Here is a 19,334-nt window from a genome sequence, read left to right on the forward strand (position 1 = left end):
ACATCTTACTCTATTAGCATTTTATCTCAGTTTATATTCTTATTCTACAAAAATATGGGGGAAGTCATGCTTTTCTTAAGGTGATATTTGGTCAGGATTTTGATTTTCTTTTTCCTGGTGTTTGTCACATTCCATGGCCCTTCCATTTTGTTCTGATAAAACTCTATAAATTCTGTACTTATGCCTTTTAGATGAATTGTTCATCATCATTCACCAACTCCCTCCCTTTTCCTGGGGGAGGGGGAGGGGCGACGACTCTTAAACTCAGCATGGAGTCCACACTGGTGTAAACAGATTCATCTGCCATAGTTTTATGAGTGCCCAGATTACAGGTCTGCACCACTACCCTGACTCTCATCTGTTTTCCTGACTCATCTACTCACAAGAAAGTTTTGACATAAAAGAACACAACAGCTGAACACAAATGTAAGTGTGCTTTCTGGCCTTTGCTTCTCCCTGGCCAACTGAGACTGGAAGCTAGCACTGCCTGCCACAGAGACACCCGTCACTTCTTCCCTCACTGAAGCTGGCACTGTGGGACTGTTGTGAGCATCCTTTCCTAGCTCCTTAGCACACTGCTCCCGTCTAATCTGAAAAGCACTCACCATCAGTCTGCCACCCTGTCCTCACTATGAACTTACTTCCACAGATTTTAAATTTGTGCTAAACACAGTTTTGTTCCTACCACATAAGGCATCTTTGTAAAATGACACTTCCTTACCCTTTGCAGCTGATATGGACAGACGCTAAGGATTTTAAGTCTACACTGATATTTTATAGTCCCCCCAATTAAATGTTTGTTTCTAGTGTGAACTTAAAGAAGAAAAAGAAATAGTCACATCCATGCTAAAGACTCTATAAAGATGTTTAACTGGTTAAAATACAATCATTAAAGAGTTCCAAAACATTTGCAATGTTTGGGTTCAGAACTAAACTATCTGGGAGAATATTTAGCCTTCTTAATAGCCATTCCTTACCTACCTCTGTGTGAAACCTAACATCCTTGTGACTACTCGGTCCTCTTGAAATGTCATGACAGACCTCTGGCTTCTACCAGTCCAAAGGCTAAGAGTGCTATCAACTAGCACCTGAGAAAGCTATCTCTCCATTTTGCTGTAACTCATATACCTGATCTTCCCATTGATATATTTTAACAGGAGTCTTCACTTATGATTTTAATGTGTTCTTTTTTGTTGTTGTTGTTTTTGTTTTTTGTTTTTTGAGACAGGGTTTCTCTGTGTAGCTTTGCACCTTTTCCTGGAACTCACTTGGTAGCCCAGGCTGGCCTCAAACTCAGAGATCCACCTGGCTCTGCCTCCAAGTGCTGGGATTAAAGGTGTGCACCACCACTGCCCAGCAGTTTCATGAAATTTTTATAATAAAAGAACACATTGCTGGGCAGTGGTGGCGCACGCCTTTAATCCCAGCACTCGGGATGCAAAGCCAGGTGGATCTCTGTGAGTTCGAGGCCATCCTGGTCTATAGAGCAAGATCCAGGAAAGGTGCAAAGCTACACAGAGAACCCCCCCCACACACAAAAAAAAAGACAAGAAAAAAGAAAGAAAGAATAAAGGAGGCTGGAGAGATAGCTCAGAGGTTAAAAGCACTGACTGCTCTTCCAGAGGTCCTGAGTTCAACTCCCAGCAACCACATGGTGGCTCACAACCATCTGTAATGAGATCTGGTGCCCTCTTCTGGACTGCAGGCATACATGCAGACAGAATACTGTATACATAATAAATAAATAAATCTTTAAAAATTTTTTCATGAAACTGTTAGTATGTTGAAACAGCAATAACCTGAATCTGTGTCCCCAGGGGCTAAGGCTGTTCATATTTGGCTCTATAATAAACATCTCTTATACCTTTTCAAGAGAGAGACGAGTTTTGCATTCACAGTAATCATTTGTATTTGAATAGTCAATCCTAACACCTAGGTACAGCTCAGTAGTACAGTCCACAGTCAGCTGGTGAAAGACCCTGGGCAAAGATCCACTTCACCAAAAAAGAAATGAAAAAGAAAACCCTCCTTTCAGAAAACAAAACAACAACAATAAGAAATAACCTCCAAAATAACCCCCAAGACTTCTTAAAATATCCAATAGAATAATCACATACTCTATAAATAAGCAATATTTTCTCTTTTCCTTTGCAATTATTAAAGTTTTTAAATTTTGTTTTCTTATCTGAGCATGTGGGTCAGGGAGTTCAGAACTATGAGTAGAAATGGGAATAGAATTTTTTAATAAATAATGGTTATAACTTCTCAATAAATACTTTAAATATATTCTAGTAGAAAAAAATTAAAAAACTGAAAGAGAAAAAGGACAATAAAAAACCAAAGTCCTGAAAAAACATGTTAGTATTAAGAACTTTGGGGAAATTTATAAGAATCTTTTATAACTAACCTTTTTGTAGTAAGTCAAGTCACCAGTCAGGTAGCTGAGGTGAACAAACTCCATATGCAGTGTGCCAAATTCAGCCAGAATACTGCTACCTGCAGACGCCCAGCCCCAGTTCCGACCTACTCCACTGAGTGAAAGGGGATAAAGAGAGACAGGATTGGGGAAAGAGCAAAAACCTTTTTAAATGAATACATGCATCTTAAATAATCTTAGAAATTACTACATCTAACATAATAGTTTCTATCTTAATTTCCATTTATTAAAAATTTTGAATCAATAATACACTCAGGTCTTAAAAATCAAGACAACATAAAAATATGCATCCAATATATTTTATCCATTCTCATTCTCTTTACATCACCTAGCTCTATAATCACTTTTCATTACCTTCTTACACACTCAGAAATTGTATAAATACATAAGGAATCCATAGTTTTTAAATTTTTCTACCTCTTATAAGCAAAGCACACGCAAAATACACTAACTGCTCTGATTGGGCACTGTAGTCTTCTATTATTCCTTATTAGTCTTTCCATATCAGTTCACAAATAACAGCGTTCTCATGGGGTTTTAATAGCTGTAGAAAACTCCATGTAATTAATGGTTCTCTTATACACTTGCATATTACTCTGGTCTTGTATGTTGTCAATTTACTATGCTATACTTTAATGATCTGGATTAAGAACACACCAAAATCTACATGAAGTCATACACAGCTCTACCTTTTACAGTTCCTTCATTATACAAAACTTTTTTCATTGACATTATTAGAGGCAAATACCACTAAAAGAAAAGATTTTTCTTTTATAGCTAGAAGTGAGAATCAAAACAGGAATGTGGACATAGTAAGTATGTAAGACAGACATTCATTTTTACAAACAGTAAAAATCTGCTATGCTGCAGACAGACATCCATAAACATGACATATAATATACTTGCTCTTGTAATAAATAAGGCCACTGAAAAATGGAAAACTACAACAATGAAGAAACTCAAGTTGAGAAACAGAATACTGAACACTAAGGATAGGAAACACATCGGAAGAAAAGCTCTTTCTATGTTATGATCAGACAAAGTGTTTCTAAAGTGATGAAATTCCAACTGAGTCCTGATCACAGAGGAGTCCACGATGAATAAACCTCCAAGAAGAAAATTCTCAAGGGAAACAACAAATGCAGTGGCCCAGAGGGAAGTGAAGGGGGCTGGTTGTAGCTGGAGTTTAGAAAGTCAATGCTACAGAATGCAATTAGAAAGCTAGATATCATCCAAGCCACACAAGGACGCTGTAAGACCATAGTAAATTTTCAAAATCTTTATTTTAGTGTGATAGAAGGATAAAAGAAAATGTAAAAAAATACAGTATATATTTTAGGAGTAAAGCATACTATTTAGAGATCAATTGGTTTTCAGCTAACAATAAATTATTCTGTTGTCAGCTATGAACATAAAACCTAGTCAAGTCCATAGTTCACCATGTACAAACTTACCAGCTAAAAGCAACAAAGGAAAACATTATTCAAAGTATATTCACACACTTTTCAAAACTCCTAAACTAACAAGGTTTTTTTTTTATCTTTTATTTCATGACAATATTCTAAAATATAAAATTTGACTGATATATATTCTAACTCAAAAAAGTCCAAAGAATATTACTACTAAAGACTAACCCAACTTAAAAAAAAAAAGGTGAGGTGCCCCAAACTAAATTTTTCCTACAAATGCTATGCTTTTTCAACTGATCAAAGGGGAGACATTAAAATGCTTCCATATATAATCAGAGAACATGAGTAACAAAATGTGCAGTGAATACTAATAAACAAAACAATTAAAAACAACATGACTTCTCTCTCTGCTAAGCTAAACATCAGCAACAAGACATTAAAAATGTTTGGCAAACTTTTGACGGTTAAATAGTAATCATTTTAAGGTCCTATAATTATTTTGAATTGTTCTGATAATGGATCACCTGTAATTTGTATTTTGCTCAAAGTCCAAACAAAATCTTTCATCTATGTATTTAAAGAACGAAGCTTCTAGTGAATTGCAATTTAAAGAATAAGGCTTGCCAACAACTGATATTCATGTTTATTCCATCAAAATCCAATAAATTAACTAAATAAATGAAAGCTGTCGCCAGTGTACAAGCTTAAACTCAGAATCCTGAACAACAGGAATGAGCATTTAATGGAGCTCCAACTTTCACTCAGATATATTGAATAGCTACACATTATAATATGCAAAAATTTTATAGTAGGAATATACTACATTTAAGCAGAATTTGCTCTAAAACAACTATATATACAATATTTTTCAAACTCAAATAAGAATGAAGTGAGGATATTAATAATTTCAAATACTGATAAATGTTTAACTTTCTTAGAAATACCTTTATTTTTTCTTGGCCCTGGAGGAGATGGGAATGGAGGGGAGGGAATGGGGGAAAGGTGGGGGGGGGGGGAGAGGACAGGGGAACCCATGGCTGAAGTGTAAAATTAAAACACAAATATAATTTAAAAAAAAAAAAAGAAAAGAAATAACTTCATTTTGGAAATAGTTTTAAGCAGAACTATTTTCACAACATATTATTTAAAATTTTTAAATTGGGGTTGGAGAAAGGCTCAGCAGGACACAGGGTAGGTTCTTAACACCCATGTGGCAGCTCACAACCATCTGAAACTCCAGTTCCAGGTGATCCAATTCCTTCTTCTGGCACTGTGGGCACCAGGTATACATGTAGTACACATATGGACACACAGATAAAACACTTCTACACATAAAGCAAGAAACACCTTACTAGTGCAGACCAAAACCAGTTGTAAGGTGAAAGAATGAGAAAGGACATCTAAGGAAAGGGAACAAGAAAGCAAGCAGATACAGTTTCACTAAAATCTGACAAAAGAGATGCACTAGTTGGTCTTTGTCAACCTGACACAAACCTAGACGTCTGAAAGAGAATACAACAGAGAAAGCGCCTCCACAAGATTTGCCTGTAGGCAAGTCTGTGGAGTATTTCTTTGATTAATAATTGATATGGGAGGACCCAGCTCACTGCAGGTGGTTGCACCCCTAGGCAGGGAGTCCTGAGATATAAAAGGAAGTAGGCTGAGGAAGCCATGAGGAGTAAGCCAATAAGCAGCTTTCCTCCGTGGCCTTTACATCAGCAGTTCCTGCCTTGAGCTCCTGCCCTGGTTTCCCATCATGGTGGATTGAAGCTATAAGCTACAATAAACTCTTCTCCAAGTTGTTTGATCATGATATTTTATCATAGCAATCGAAACTCTGACGAAGACAGACATTGGTACCAGGTTTGTGGGATATTGCTGATAGACCTGGTATCACTTTAATGAGAACTGTAGAAGATTTTGAATTTTGGGCTAGAATGTTCATAGCTCAATGATCCACTGTGAGAACTTAGACAATAATGCTAAAAGCAGTGCAGATGATGGAGGCCTGACTTTTGAAGTTTTAGAGAGAAGAGTCTATCAGGGTTGTTCATGTACTATTTTGTATTAATCATTTATGGTTCTAGTCAGCCAGAACTGAGAAGAATCAGCTGTGATTAAGAAAAGAACAGCATAATTGAGGCAAAATATAAACTACTAATAGTCTTAAGGATATGGGCAACATGATCATCTCAATGCAGAAAGGTATTTAACAGAATCCAATTAAACACAGAAATAGCTACATTTAAACATAGAAAGACAACATTTCCACTCAAATCAGGAGTGAGACACAGGTATCTCCTTCCTCCCCTCCTATTTCCCACATCCTTGACATCTTGATTAGAAAACTATGATGAGAAAAGAAAGAGATAGGAACAGAAGCAAAAGAAGTCAAATAATTCCTGTTTAGAGACAAGATGATCCTATCCATAGGAGATCTAATGACTCCACTACAGTACTCTCAGAACTGACACTTTCAGCAAAGTGGCAGGATACAAAATTAACATGCGAAAATTAGTAGCTTTCTAACATATAACATGACAAGAAAATCAGGAGAGCTCCACAATTCAGGAAGCAGACATGACAAAAATGATAATATGACAAGACTGAAGAAAAAAAGGGAAAATGCTTCAAAGTGGAAAAATCTTCCATGTTCCTGATAGTAAAATTGACAGTGCAAAAATGGCTATATTACCAAAAATGACCGTATTTTTAACACAATCATCATCAAAATTCCAGTAACCTTTTTCACAGAACTAAAAAAAAAAATCCTAAAATTCATATGGAAGCACAGAAGACTACAGATAGCCAACCAATCCTGAGCAATAGGAAGTATACTGAGGGTATTTTGAATTTTGAATTACCCCACAAAGCAATAGTAACAAAACCAGTATCCTATTGGCACAAAAACAGACTCAGGTCAAGGGACTAGAATAGAAGACCCAGAACTAAAGTCACACAATGGAAGCCATAATTTTTTTCCACAAAGATGCCAAAACTATACACTGGAGGAAAGACAACCTCTTCAACACACAGTGCTGGGAAAATTGGACATACTCATCTAGAAGAATGAAAATAGATACTCAATTCTCGTCCTGAGCAAAAATAAATTCAAAATGGATGAAAGACCTTAATGTAAGCCCAGAAATTCTAAAGCCTAGTAGGAAACTATTTCAAGATACAGGCACAGACAAGGACTTTCTGAAGAGGAGGACCTCAGCAGCCCAGAAAACAACTCCATGAACTGACAAGTGAGGCTGCGAATGAAGAGCAGATTACAGGACAGGAGAGATCTTTGCTTCCTCTGCATCTCACCGAGATTAGTACCTACATTGTAAAAGGGACTTCAAAACTAAATGATCCCAAACCCAAACAACCAACTCTAGTGTGTAATTTACATACAAGAATGCAAGCATTAATTTTACAACAAAACCCATCAGTATACCAAGTCAGTTCCTGTAAAGCATGTCTCTGTTATTCCACACCCTTCACCAATTATCTCATTAGAGACTGTTTATTTGTATTCTGGAACTCTGGATGACCATCATATTGTGGATATTCTCTTTCACTCGATATGCCTTTGAAATTTATTGCTGTGACTTAGTGGCTCAATTCTTTTTTATTGCTAAACAGTGTTTCACTGAACGAATATGACTATTTGGCTAAGCACCTGCTAATCAACACTTGGGTATATCACAGTTTTGCAATATTATTAATAAAATTATTATGAACAAACATGAATGGAGTTTCTTTCTCTCGGACATACAAATATAAAACAAAGAATATTTTCTGAGGCATATAATAATTCCATCTTAATTTTATAAGAACAACCAAACTTCCCAAGTGACTACACTACATCAACTCCCACCAACTAAGTCTACTCTTTGGTAGTTTTTTTTCCCCTTTTTTCTACCAAGTTAATTTTTTAATCTTTGATATTCAGTATTTTTTAATACTCCAGTAGTTTCTCTGTTGACTTACTCTATCCAAATATAATGCCCTAGGGCTTATAACATACACTATTAATTTATATAGTACATATTACCATATGGCACTTCATATGTAATGTGAAAACACTGCCATGGTATATAGACAGTCTACGTATGATACCTGAGAGCTCAACTCATGAGGCTTTTGACTCTTGGACAGTATAAAAGCAGTATGAATTCAGTAGAAACCACACTTCCACCAAAGAAGGACAACACAACACGACCACAAAAATAACAGGAACTAACAATCACTGGTCATTAATATCCATCAATATCAGTGGTCTCAACTCACCTATAAAAAGACACAGACTAACAGAATGGATAAGAAAACAGGATCCATCCTTCTGCTGCATACAAGAAACACACCTCAACTTTAAAGACAGACAATTCCTCAGAGTAAAGGGCTGGGAAAAGGCTTTCCAAGCAAATGGACGTAAGAAACAAGCTGGTATAGCTATCCTTATAACTAATAAAATAGACTTCAAACTAAAATCAATCAAAAGAGATCAAGATGAACATTACATATTAATCACAGGAAAAATACACCAAAATGAAGTCTCGATCCTGAACATTTATGCCCCAAATACAAAGGCACCCACATTCATAAAAGAAACACTACTAAAGCTTAAAACACACATCAAACCCCACACATTAGTAGTGAGAGATTTCAACATACCACTCTCACCAAAAGATAGATCTACCAGAATGAAACTCAACAAAGAAATAAAGGACCTAACAGATGTTATGACTCAAATGGACTTAATAGATATCTACAGAACATTCCATCCTAACACAAAAGGATATACCTTCTTCTCAGCATCCCATGGAACCTTCTCAAAAATGACCACATGCTTGTCACAAAACAAATCTCAACAGATACAAAAACACAGGAATAACCCCCTATATCTTATCGGACCACCATGCCTTAATGTTAGACTTCAACAACAACAAAAATTATAGAAAACCTACAATCTCATGGAAACTGAATGATGCTCACCTGAAACATCAATGGGTCAAGGAAGAAATAAAGAAAGAAATTAAAGATTTCCTAGAATTCAATGAAAATGAAAGTACAACATACCCAAACTTATGGGACACTATGAAAGCAGTACTAAGAGGAAAATTCATGGCCCTGAATGCACACATAAAGAAGATGGAGAAATTTCTTACCACTGAATTAACAGCACAACTGAAAGCGCTAGAAGAAAAAGAAACAAATTCACCGAGGAGAAATAGATGACAGGAAATAATCAAATTGAGGGCTGAAATCAACGAAATAGAAACCAAGAGAACAATACAAAAAAAAAAAAAAAATCAATGAAACAAAGAGTTGGTTCTTTGAAAAAAATCAACAAGATAGACAAACCCCTAGCCAAATTAACCAAAAGGCAAAGAGAGAGCACCCAAATTAACAAAATCAGAAATGAAAAGGGAGATATAACGACAACAAGGAAATCCAGAGAGTCATTAGGTCATACTTCAAAAACCTATACTCCACAAAACTGGAAAAATCTGGAAGACATGGACAATTTTCTGGATAGATACCACATACCAAAGTTAAATCAAGACCAGAGAAACCATTTAAATAGGCCAATAACCCCTAAAGAAATAGAAATAGTCATCAAAAGTCTTCCAACCAAAAAAAGTCCAGGACCAGATGGTTTCAGTACAGAATTCTACCAGACTTTCAAAGAAGAACTAATACCAATACTCTTCAAATTGTTCCACACAATAGAAACAAAAGGAACACTACCAAACTCTTTCTATGAAGCTACAATTACCCTGATACTCAAACCAAACAAAGATGCAACAAAGAAAGAGAATCACAGACCAATCTCCCTCAGGAACATTGATGCAAAAATACTCAACAAAATATTGGCAAACCGAATCCAAGAATACATCAAAAAAAAAAAAAAAAATCCATCATAACCAAGTAGGTTTCATCCCAGGGATGCAAGGATGGTTCAACTAAAAGAAAAAAAACCACATGATCATCTCATTATATGATAAAAAAGCATTTGAAAAAAATCCAACACCCCTTCACGATAAAGGTCTTAGAGAGATCAGGAATACAAGGAGCATTCCTAAACATAATAAAGGCAATTTACAGCAAGCCGGTAACCACTATCAAATTAAATGGAGAGAAACTCAAACCGATACCACTAAAATCCGGAACTAGACAAGGCTGTCCATTCTCCCCATATTTATTCAATATAGTACTAGAAGTTCTAGCTAGAGCAATAAGACTACAAAAAGAGATCAAAGGGATACAAATTGGAAAGGAAAAAGTTAAACTTTCACTATTTGCAGATGATATGATAGTATACATAAGTGACCCCAAAAATTCTACCAGGAAACTCCTACAGCTGATAAACTCCTTCAGTAAAGTGTCAGGATACAAGATCAGCTCAAAAAAATCAGTAGCCCTCCTATACATAAATGATAAAAGGGCTGATAATGAAGTCAGAGAAACATCACCCTTTACAACAGCCACAAATAATATAAAATACTTTGAGATAACACTAACTAAACAAGTGAAGGACCTTTTTGATAAAAACTTTAAATCTCTAAAGAAAGAAATTGAAGAAGATATCAGAAAATGGAAGGATATCCCATGCTCATGGATAGGTAGGATTAACATAGTAAAAATGGCAATCTTACCAAAAACAATCTACAGATTCAATGCAATCCCCATCAAAATACCAACACAATTCTTCACAGACTTGGGAAGAACAATACTCAACTTCATATGGAAAAACAAAAGACCCAGGATAGCTAAAAGAATCCTGTATGATAAAGCAACCTCTGGAGGTATCACTATCCTTGACCTCAAGCTCTATTATAGAGCTATAGTAATAAAAACAGCCTGGTACTGGTATAAAAAGTGACATATGGACCAATGGAATTGAATTGAGGACCCTGACGTTAATCCACACACATATGAACACCTGATTTTTGACAAAGAAGCTAAAACCATACAATGAAAAAAGAAAGTATCTTCAACAAATGGTGCTGGCATAATGTCAATATGTAAAAGATTACAAATCCCTATCTGTCACTATGAACAAAACTCAAGTCCAAGTGGATCAAAGACCTCAATATAAATCCTGTTACACTAAACTTAACAGAAGAGAAAGTAGGAAGTACTCTTGAAGACATTGGCACCGAAGAGCACTTCCTAAATAAAATACCAGCCGCACAGACACTGAGCACAACAATTAATAAATGGGACCTCTTCAAACTGAAAGCTTTTGCAGGGCAAAAGATACAGTCAATAAAACAAAAAGACAGCCTACAGAATGGGAAAAGATCTTCACCACCCCCACATCTGACAGAGGATTGATCTGCACAGTATATAAAGAACTCAAGAAATTAGACATCAAAATACCGAACAATCCAATTACAAAATGGGCTAAAGAGCTAAACAGAGAATTCAGAAAACAAGAAACACAAATGGCTGAAAGACATTTAAAGAAATGCTCAACATCCTTAATCATCAGAGAAATGCAAATCAAAACGACTCTGAGATACCACCTTACACCTGTCAGAATGGCTATGATCAAAACCACTAAGGACAGTCAATGTTGGAGAGGATGCGGAGCAAAAGGAACACTCCTCCACTGCTGGTGGGAATGCAAACCTATATAACCACTGTGGAAGTCAGTACGGCGGTTTCTCAGAAAATTGGGAATTGAACTACCTCAAGACCCAGCCATACCACTCTTGGGCACATACTCAAGGAATGCTCAACCATACCACAAAGATACATGCTCAACTATGTTCATAGCAGCATTATTTGTAATAGCCAGAACCTGGAAACAACCTAGATGCCCATCAACTGAGGAATGGATTAAGAAAATGTGGTACATATACACAATGGAGTACTACGCAGCAGAGAAAAACAATGACAGCATGAAATTCGCAGGCAAATGGATGGAACTAGAAAATATCATCCTGAGTGAGGTAACCCAAACCCAGAAGGACAAACATGATATGTACTCACTCATAAGTGGATTCTAGATAGAAAGCAAAGAACAATCAGACTGCAACCTACAGAACCATAAGGCTATATATATATATATGACATGGAGGACCTTAGGATGACTGTTGCTTATAATAAAATCTTGTTTTACTCAATTACTGAGCAACCCTCAATGAAACATCACAATATTAAGAGCTGCCCACTTGGGTCATGCTGGGATCAAGAATAATGGGCCTTAGTGGTTCATGTTCATGGAGTTGCATCCATGCCAATGGATACCCACATGCTCCAGAAGAGAATTTGACATCACTGCTGCCATTGTTGCTGGTATAACAGTGGCGACCACTGCTATTACTGTTTCAGGGATTGCCATTTCATAATTGGTTACTGCAGCTAGCACAGTGGGGACCCTGGCAGCAAAAGTAGCTACCACAGTTAATTAATCTTTCATTCTATTGGGCATGACAAATTGAAATCAATAGTTATATACATTTCAATTGGCCTTGAAAGCTATAAATTTACAAACTCAAGTTCCCAAACTTGCTCTCGGGATACCATCTTACAAGGTCTCCAAATTGCATATATATATAGACTCGGTAAGGAAGGGAATGGCTCAGTTGCCTTTAACCTATCGGCTATGGGTGGGTTAAGACTTCTGTTGGTCTTTTCTGTGTCGAACACACAGATTGCAGGCCCAGCGCCACTTAGAGATCTTTGGCAACAGTCAACTCTGCAGCTCTCACACAATTGAGCCTGTATGATAATGAGTATTCAGAGAGGGGTAATGCTTGGGGGGCACCAACCTAAGACAGAACACTTGTGTGGCCTGGACAGGTGTCTCCATGACGGATAAGGTGACCTGCTGACGTCCCATGCAACCTAAGTCAGAAGCTCATTTTTTAGTAAAAGGGGGAGACCTGTAGGTCCCTGGCCCCTGTTTTGGGTAACTGTTGCCTTGCTTGCTGACCTTGACCTTGATATCCTCCTTATGCTAATTCCCTGAAGATTTCACCCTCCTGAATGCTTAAGGGAAGCTCCTCGTCTGTGAATCCAGCATATTGGGTGTTAACTGCTTAGATGCAAGACTGTAAAACATCAGGAGCTGGGGTGCAGATTTAGCTCAATGGTAAAGCGTTTGTCTTTACCATTTGATTCTCAGCTCAAAAAAACAAAACAAAACAAAAAAACCTCAGAAGCGAACTTCTGTCAACCAGGGTTCCCCCATTGTGCTGGTGTTCCCCCATTGTGCTGTAAGTCTGTATTTAAGACCTCCTCCCTCCTTCAATAAATAACATTTGACATTCAAAAAAAAAAAAAAGGGTGGGTCAAGAACATGATGGGGAAACCCACAGAGACAGCTGAACGGTGCTAGTTGGAGCTCACTGAATCTAGACTGACAGCTCAGGAACCTACATGGGACCAAACTAGGCCCGCTGAATGTGGGTGACAGCTACGTGACTTGATCTATTTGTGGGGTCCCTGGCAGCAGGACCAGGACTTATCCCGGATGCATGAACTGGCTTTTTGGAGCCCATTCCCTGCGGTGGGATACTTTGCTCAGCTTTGATACAATGGAGAGGGGCTAGGCTCTCCTTCAACTTGGTATGCCAGACTTTGTTGACTACCATGGGAGGCCTTACCCACTCTGAGGAGTGGATGGGGGCAGACTGGGAGGGAGGTGAGGAGGCAGGAGAAAGGGAGGGAGGGGGAACTGGGGTTGGTATGTAAATTGGAAAAAAATTTAATAAATAAACATATTTAATAATAAAAAAAAGAAGAAGAAACCACACTTCCAATTCTGAGTTCTGACTTTTGCCTGAACTAAGGATATGTGATCGCATATCTTCAAGAGATGCTGGGAGTAGCAGCAAGCTACAGTTCTCAATCAGCTACACAGCCACACACATTAAAATCCCAATTATATTCTACACAGAACTAGAAATAAAAATCCTAAGGTTTCTATAAAAACACTAATGACCCTGAGTATCCGAAGCATTCTTGGACAGAAAGAACAATGCTGGAGATAACAAAATCTGGCCTCAAGTTCTATTACAAAGCCTTAGTAACAAAAGAGCATAGTACTGGTACAAAAACACACATGTAAACCAAAGGGACAAAGGACCCAGAAACAAGCCCACAGAGCTACAGCTACCTAATTTTGACAAAGGTGTCCAAAGCATAAACTCAAGGAAGGATAACCTCTATAACAAATGGTGCCAAGAAAACCTCTCCTTGCATGCAGAAGGATAACATTAGATCCCCCTCTCTCACTCTGTACAAAAATCAATTCAAAATGAATTAAAGACCTTAACATAAACATGAAAATATAAAACCACTAGAGGCAAACAGTTATAACACCTCAAGATATGAACAATGACTCCAATAGCATAGAAGATAATTCCAAGAACTGAAAAATGAGATTACATGAAATTAAATGCAAAAGAAACAATCACCAGAATGAACAATCTATAGAATGCAAAAATTCTCCAACTGCACATCAGAAAGGTAATTTTAATAGCTAGAATATACAAAGCCCTACAAAAATTACATACCAAAGGAAAAAAATCATCCAATTAATAAATGTGTTAATAATGAAGTTAATTTTCAAAAGCTCTCAAAAGAATCACAAATGTTCAATAAATAAGTAAAAGAAAAAGTATTTGGAATCCTTAGCAATGCGAAAAATGTAAATTAAAACTACTTTGAGATAACATCGTACCCGTTAAGAGTAAATATCATATGGGGTAGGGAGAGAGAGGGAGAGATAGAGACACAGGGATGGGGGTGGGAGGGGGGGCAGAGAGAAAGAGAAGACACAACCAACGGTGGTGAGTAGATGGGGAACCTTTGTACACTATCAGGAATGTAAATTGTACAGACGCTATGGAAATCAGTACAGAGGTTTCTCAAAAAGCTAAAACTAGAGCTAGGGAGACTAAAGCACATGCCATGCAAGCATGAGGATCTGAGTCTGATGTCTGGAACCCATGTGAAAAAACAAAACGACGATAACAAAAACTAGGCACAGTGGCAATGTTTGTAATCCCAGTGCTGGGTAGACAGGGACAGTTAGATCCCTGAGGTTACTGGTCAGCTACTCTAGCAGAGTCAGCAAGCCCCAGGCCAATGAGAGATCCTGTCTCAATAAAGAATAATGATACTTCAGGTTAACCTGGTCTGTACACTATGTGCATACATGTATATACACTTGCACCCTATTCCAAACACATACACACATTTTTTAAAGTGAAAAATAGAACTACCATGTGACCCAGCTATACCACTTTTGGGTGTATACTTGAAGGACTCTAAGTCAATATATACAGAGATACTTGCACATCCATGTGTGTTGAGGTGTTATTCACAAAGCCCAAGCAATGGAACCAGTCTAGATGTCCACAAGCAGATGAATGGATAAAGAAAATGCAATACACAATGAAATTTCATTTAGCCATAAAAATAAATGAAACAAAATGATATCTTTGGGGAATGGAAAGAACTGGAAATCATTAAATTAAATAAGCAAAACAGAGGGACAAGTTCTCTCTTATACATATTTGTACCTACATATATGTGTATCTATGTAAACACACGTGTGTAGATCTTGGAACTGGAAAGAGACAATGAGAGAAGAGAAAGATCTTAAGGGAGGATGGACGAAGAGAGGCAATAAAATAGGTAGATGTGATATGAAAACGGAAGTAGGACTATCTAGGAAAAGGAAACTAAGTCAGTCCATAGAGATGCAGGTGACGTATGAGGCCACTGAGAGAGTGGGAGGAATGAACAGAAAATACGATTCATATATGTGAAGATGCCATAACAAAACCTATACAGTATATGCTATCTTAAATAATTTTTAAAACAAAAGACTTCCAATGCTCAGAGAGGAGTCTAGCTTTAGGACAGTAATTCACTAGACTGTGGCCTAACCAAGACAGCCTACTACATACATAACGCCTGAAGTCCTGTCCACACTGTTTCTCTGCGTAACTTCAGAGGGAAGCCTGAGTCACAAGACCGATGCTTTTCCCTGCGGCTGGCCATGATGACAACTTACACCTTTCCTGTTTTCAAAAAATCAGATGGGGCTGGAGGGCAGCTCAGAAGTTAGGAGTATTTGTTGCTCTTACAGAAGACTTGGGTTTCCACATCTGGCATCTACACAGCAGCCCACAACCAGCCTTAACTCCAGTCCCAGGGGACCAAATGTCCTCTTCTGACCTCCGTGGGTGCCAGAGCATGCACATGGTGCACATACAAACATGTAGACAAAATACTCATACACATAAAATAATCAAAAAATGAGGGGGAAAAAAAGACCAACTGTAAAACAAGAAGCTTCCTAGATAAGGAAATCTTGGATAAGTCTATCCCAAGAAACTAGCTCTGTAAGACAAAGCTCTTAGAGCTGATGTGAACAACAATAGATTAAAGCTTAGCTCTTCACAGAGAGATGAAGGCCAGGAGCTAGAAGGATGGTTTAACAGTTAAGAGCCTTTGCGGGGTCCTGGCACCCACATTAAGTGTCCAGCAACTGCCTGTCACTCTAACTCCAGGAGGTCCAGATCCATGGAAGCTCTTCTGGCTTCCATGGACATTACACTCACATACACATTTCACTGCACAAAATTAAAAGTAAAAACAAATCTTTTGAAAGTTTACAACTAAAAGAAATGAAGTCTTGATAGATGGCTTAGTGGGTAAAGGTTCCTTTCCCCAAGCCTGACCACCTGAGTTTGATTCCTAGAACCCACATGGTAAAAGGAGAAAATAAATTCCCATAAACTATCCTCTGACTTCTGTATGTGTTCCATAATATTCATGCATACATGCACACAACACTCACATAAATATTTTTTAAATATAAAAAAGGAAACTTAAAAGTTTCGGATTTAATATAAATATTTGGAGACAGACCACTACTGTGTCTCTTAATGTCACTGAAATACATATGGCAGTTTAAAGTAAATATTTTGAGATTAAAGCATATTAGATGTAATTCATCTTAAAATACAGGTAAATGATGGGAAGGGGGAGAAGCGGACAGATGTGGCTACAGTGCCTCCGTCTTCTACACTAAGCTGTACAATACCAAGTGTAAGCACACTGAAAGGACAGATGTGTAAGTGGGATGCCTACAACAGCTGTTTTATAAAGGTAATGAGGTCAATAAAAACAGTAAAATGAACTTAAGTTCCAAATTGTAATCTATTAATTCAAAGGCAGGGGACGAGAAGGATGAAAACAGGAAGACTATCAAAAGTTACATTAATGCTAATATACAGCAAAGAAAACAGCCAGCACAGGGAGCCAGCTGTCCATAGAAAAGGAGAAAAGAGTTGCAAACTATAGTTACAAGGGCTTTCGATCTAGAGTGTCACAGGTTCATATCTACAGAAAAAGAAATGCGCCCAACTTGTCCTAAGGTCCCCCAGTGCAAGGAAACCAACAGTCACATTTTCATGTGATTTAGAAATGTAAACATTACGATGAAAAATAAATACTACCTGGAGAAAACCTGAACAGCAAAATATCAGCCAGCATGTATGATTTAAATGCAAGTTAAAATACTAAAATTATTCAAACTTTTGTATGACTTCATAAAGTAATACAAAGAAACTATTTCATCCATTTCTAAATTAAAAAAAAAATCAGTGTTTTCAAATGAAATAGATGACAAAAAAATGATTCTTTTAAGGATTAATGCTTAGCCTTGAGCCTACACATTATGAGGAGCTTACATCATTATCCTTAGTATGGCAGTCAACAACAGACAGTCTTGATTTCTAGGCATGCTACTTTCTATCTTGTCTTAGAAGAATAGTATGTAGTATGTAAGAAGAAAAGGGAGGGGAAAATACTTTGAATATAGTACTAAACAGAAGTGGAGACAAGTATTAGCAATTGGAACGAAGTTAAGGCAGGGAACCTATTTCAAAGTAAAGGAGATAAATTTAAAAATAAAAAGGTTTTGATTTTCAACTATACATAGAGAAAAATAAATCTTGAAAAGCATGGTGGAAGTAGATAACTGAAAATCCCCATGAATAAAAATATCAAAATTCAGTGAATTAATTAAAATAATCAAATAAAATAGAGTTTACCTTTTCAGATTGACCATTGCCCAAGGAATCCCAGTAGGTGTGTTAAAAGCAGGAAGGAGTTTCTCAGCCAATTGCACTGCTTTAGTCTTGAATATCTGACATAAAAACATGAATAATCATAAATTACAAATTAGAGGTAAATATTGCTTATTGCCACCTCTGACAGTATGTACACATGTACACACACACACACACAATGTACAAGTTATATGGAAGCCTGTGGAAAGGGGCTGCATGTCATTCTTACTGCAGAGTATACAGTAACTAGAGTGGATATCTGCAAAATATATAGTAAGGAAGGTTTCCCAGTATGTAAAATCCTCGGTCTAAACATCACTGCAAAGAAAGGATATAGTTTTGGTGTTCATGTCATTTGTATTTTTACCTGGCCAAAAGAAATCCAAGAAAGGGTTGGGAAGACGGATCAGCAGCTAAAGCATTTGACATGAAAGAATCAAGACTAGGGTTCAAACCTCCAAAACCCACATAAATGCAGTGTGGGCACGGCAGTCCACCATGAATCCAGAAACTGAAGCTGAAGACAGGGAATCCACACAACAAGCTGTCTAACAAGACTAGCATTAGGAGAGCTCTGGCTTGACTGAAACCCTGCTTCAGTAAGGTGGAAGAGCAATCCAGGACAACTCCCACCACCAAGTCCAGGCCTCCACATGAACTTGTCTACATGTGCACTCCCTAACACACACACGCACACACACAAAATAGAAAAAGAACAAAATCTAAGAGAAGACAACAAGGCTATAGACTCTTCATCAACATTCAAGCTTACTTCAAAAACTTAACCACGACAACAACAGAATTTGGATAGATGCCCTTGAGTTGCTGTAAATATGTTTCTACTTGATTCAGGTTTTTTTTTGTTTTTTGTTTTTTTGGTTTTTTTTTTTGTGGGGGGAGAGGCCAGTAAGTGTGTTTCTGGTTACATAATATTAGAAAGCAAATTTTAAAAAGTAACTGGTTATCTCAAAAACTTGAAGACATCTAAAAAAGAAAAGTATACAATATAATATGGTCTTTATCTTTGTATTAAAACTGCAGTGCTAGTACAATGTGAAACATAAATATGATTTCATTTTATTTCTAATAATATTTTACCATCAAAATAACATTTGTTTTGCTGAATTTTTGCAAATAGTTCACTATTTTTCTTCTCTACTTCGTTAATTAACATGGCAAATTATATTAACTAACTGTTTTGGTGTTAATCATCTTTGTTTTCTGGATTATAAACTTACACATAAGACTTTGTTTTCTATATTCTGACTGGCTGAACTTTACTAATTTTTTGTTCAGTATTTTTACTTATATGCTCACAGAGTTTACAAATGTGTACTGTTCTTTTTGTTTTGTTGTTTTGGCTTTGATATCAGTGTCACTATGGCCTCAAAA

General features: G+C 37.0%; 1 protein-coding gene across 1 annotated transcript in view; it reads right to left on the reverse strand.

Moving 5' to 3' along the window:
• The window catches only part of Man1a2 (mannosidase alpha class 1A member 2), a 128,856-nt gene that overhangs the window by 52,849 nt on the left and 56,673 nt on the right, over positions 1-19,334 (reverse strand). The window contains exons 6-7 of the mRNA XM_036190083.1: positions 17,925-18,019; positions 2,408-2,531 (exon numbers count right to left, since the gene is read on the reverse strand). Of these exons, the coding sequence (XP_036045976.1) occupies positions 2,408-2,531; positions 17,925-18,019 (219 nt within the window). The remainder of the gene's footprint in view (positions 1-2,407; positions 2,532-17,924; positions 18,020-19,334) is intronic.

This window comes from Onychomys torridus, chromosome 6 (genome assembly GCF_903995425.1).
Source record: "Onychomys torridus chromosome 6, mOncTor1.1, whole genome shotgun sequence".
Taxonomy (NCBI): Eukaryota; Metazoa; Chordata; class Mammalia; order Rodentia; family Cricetidae; genus Onychomys; species Onychomys torridus.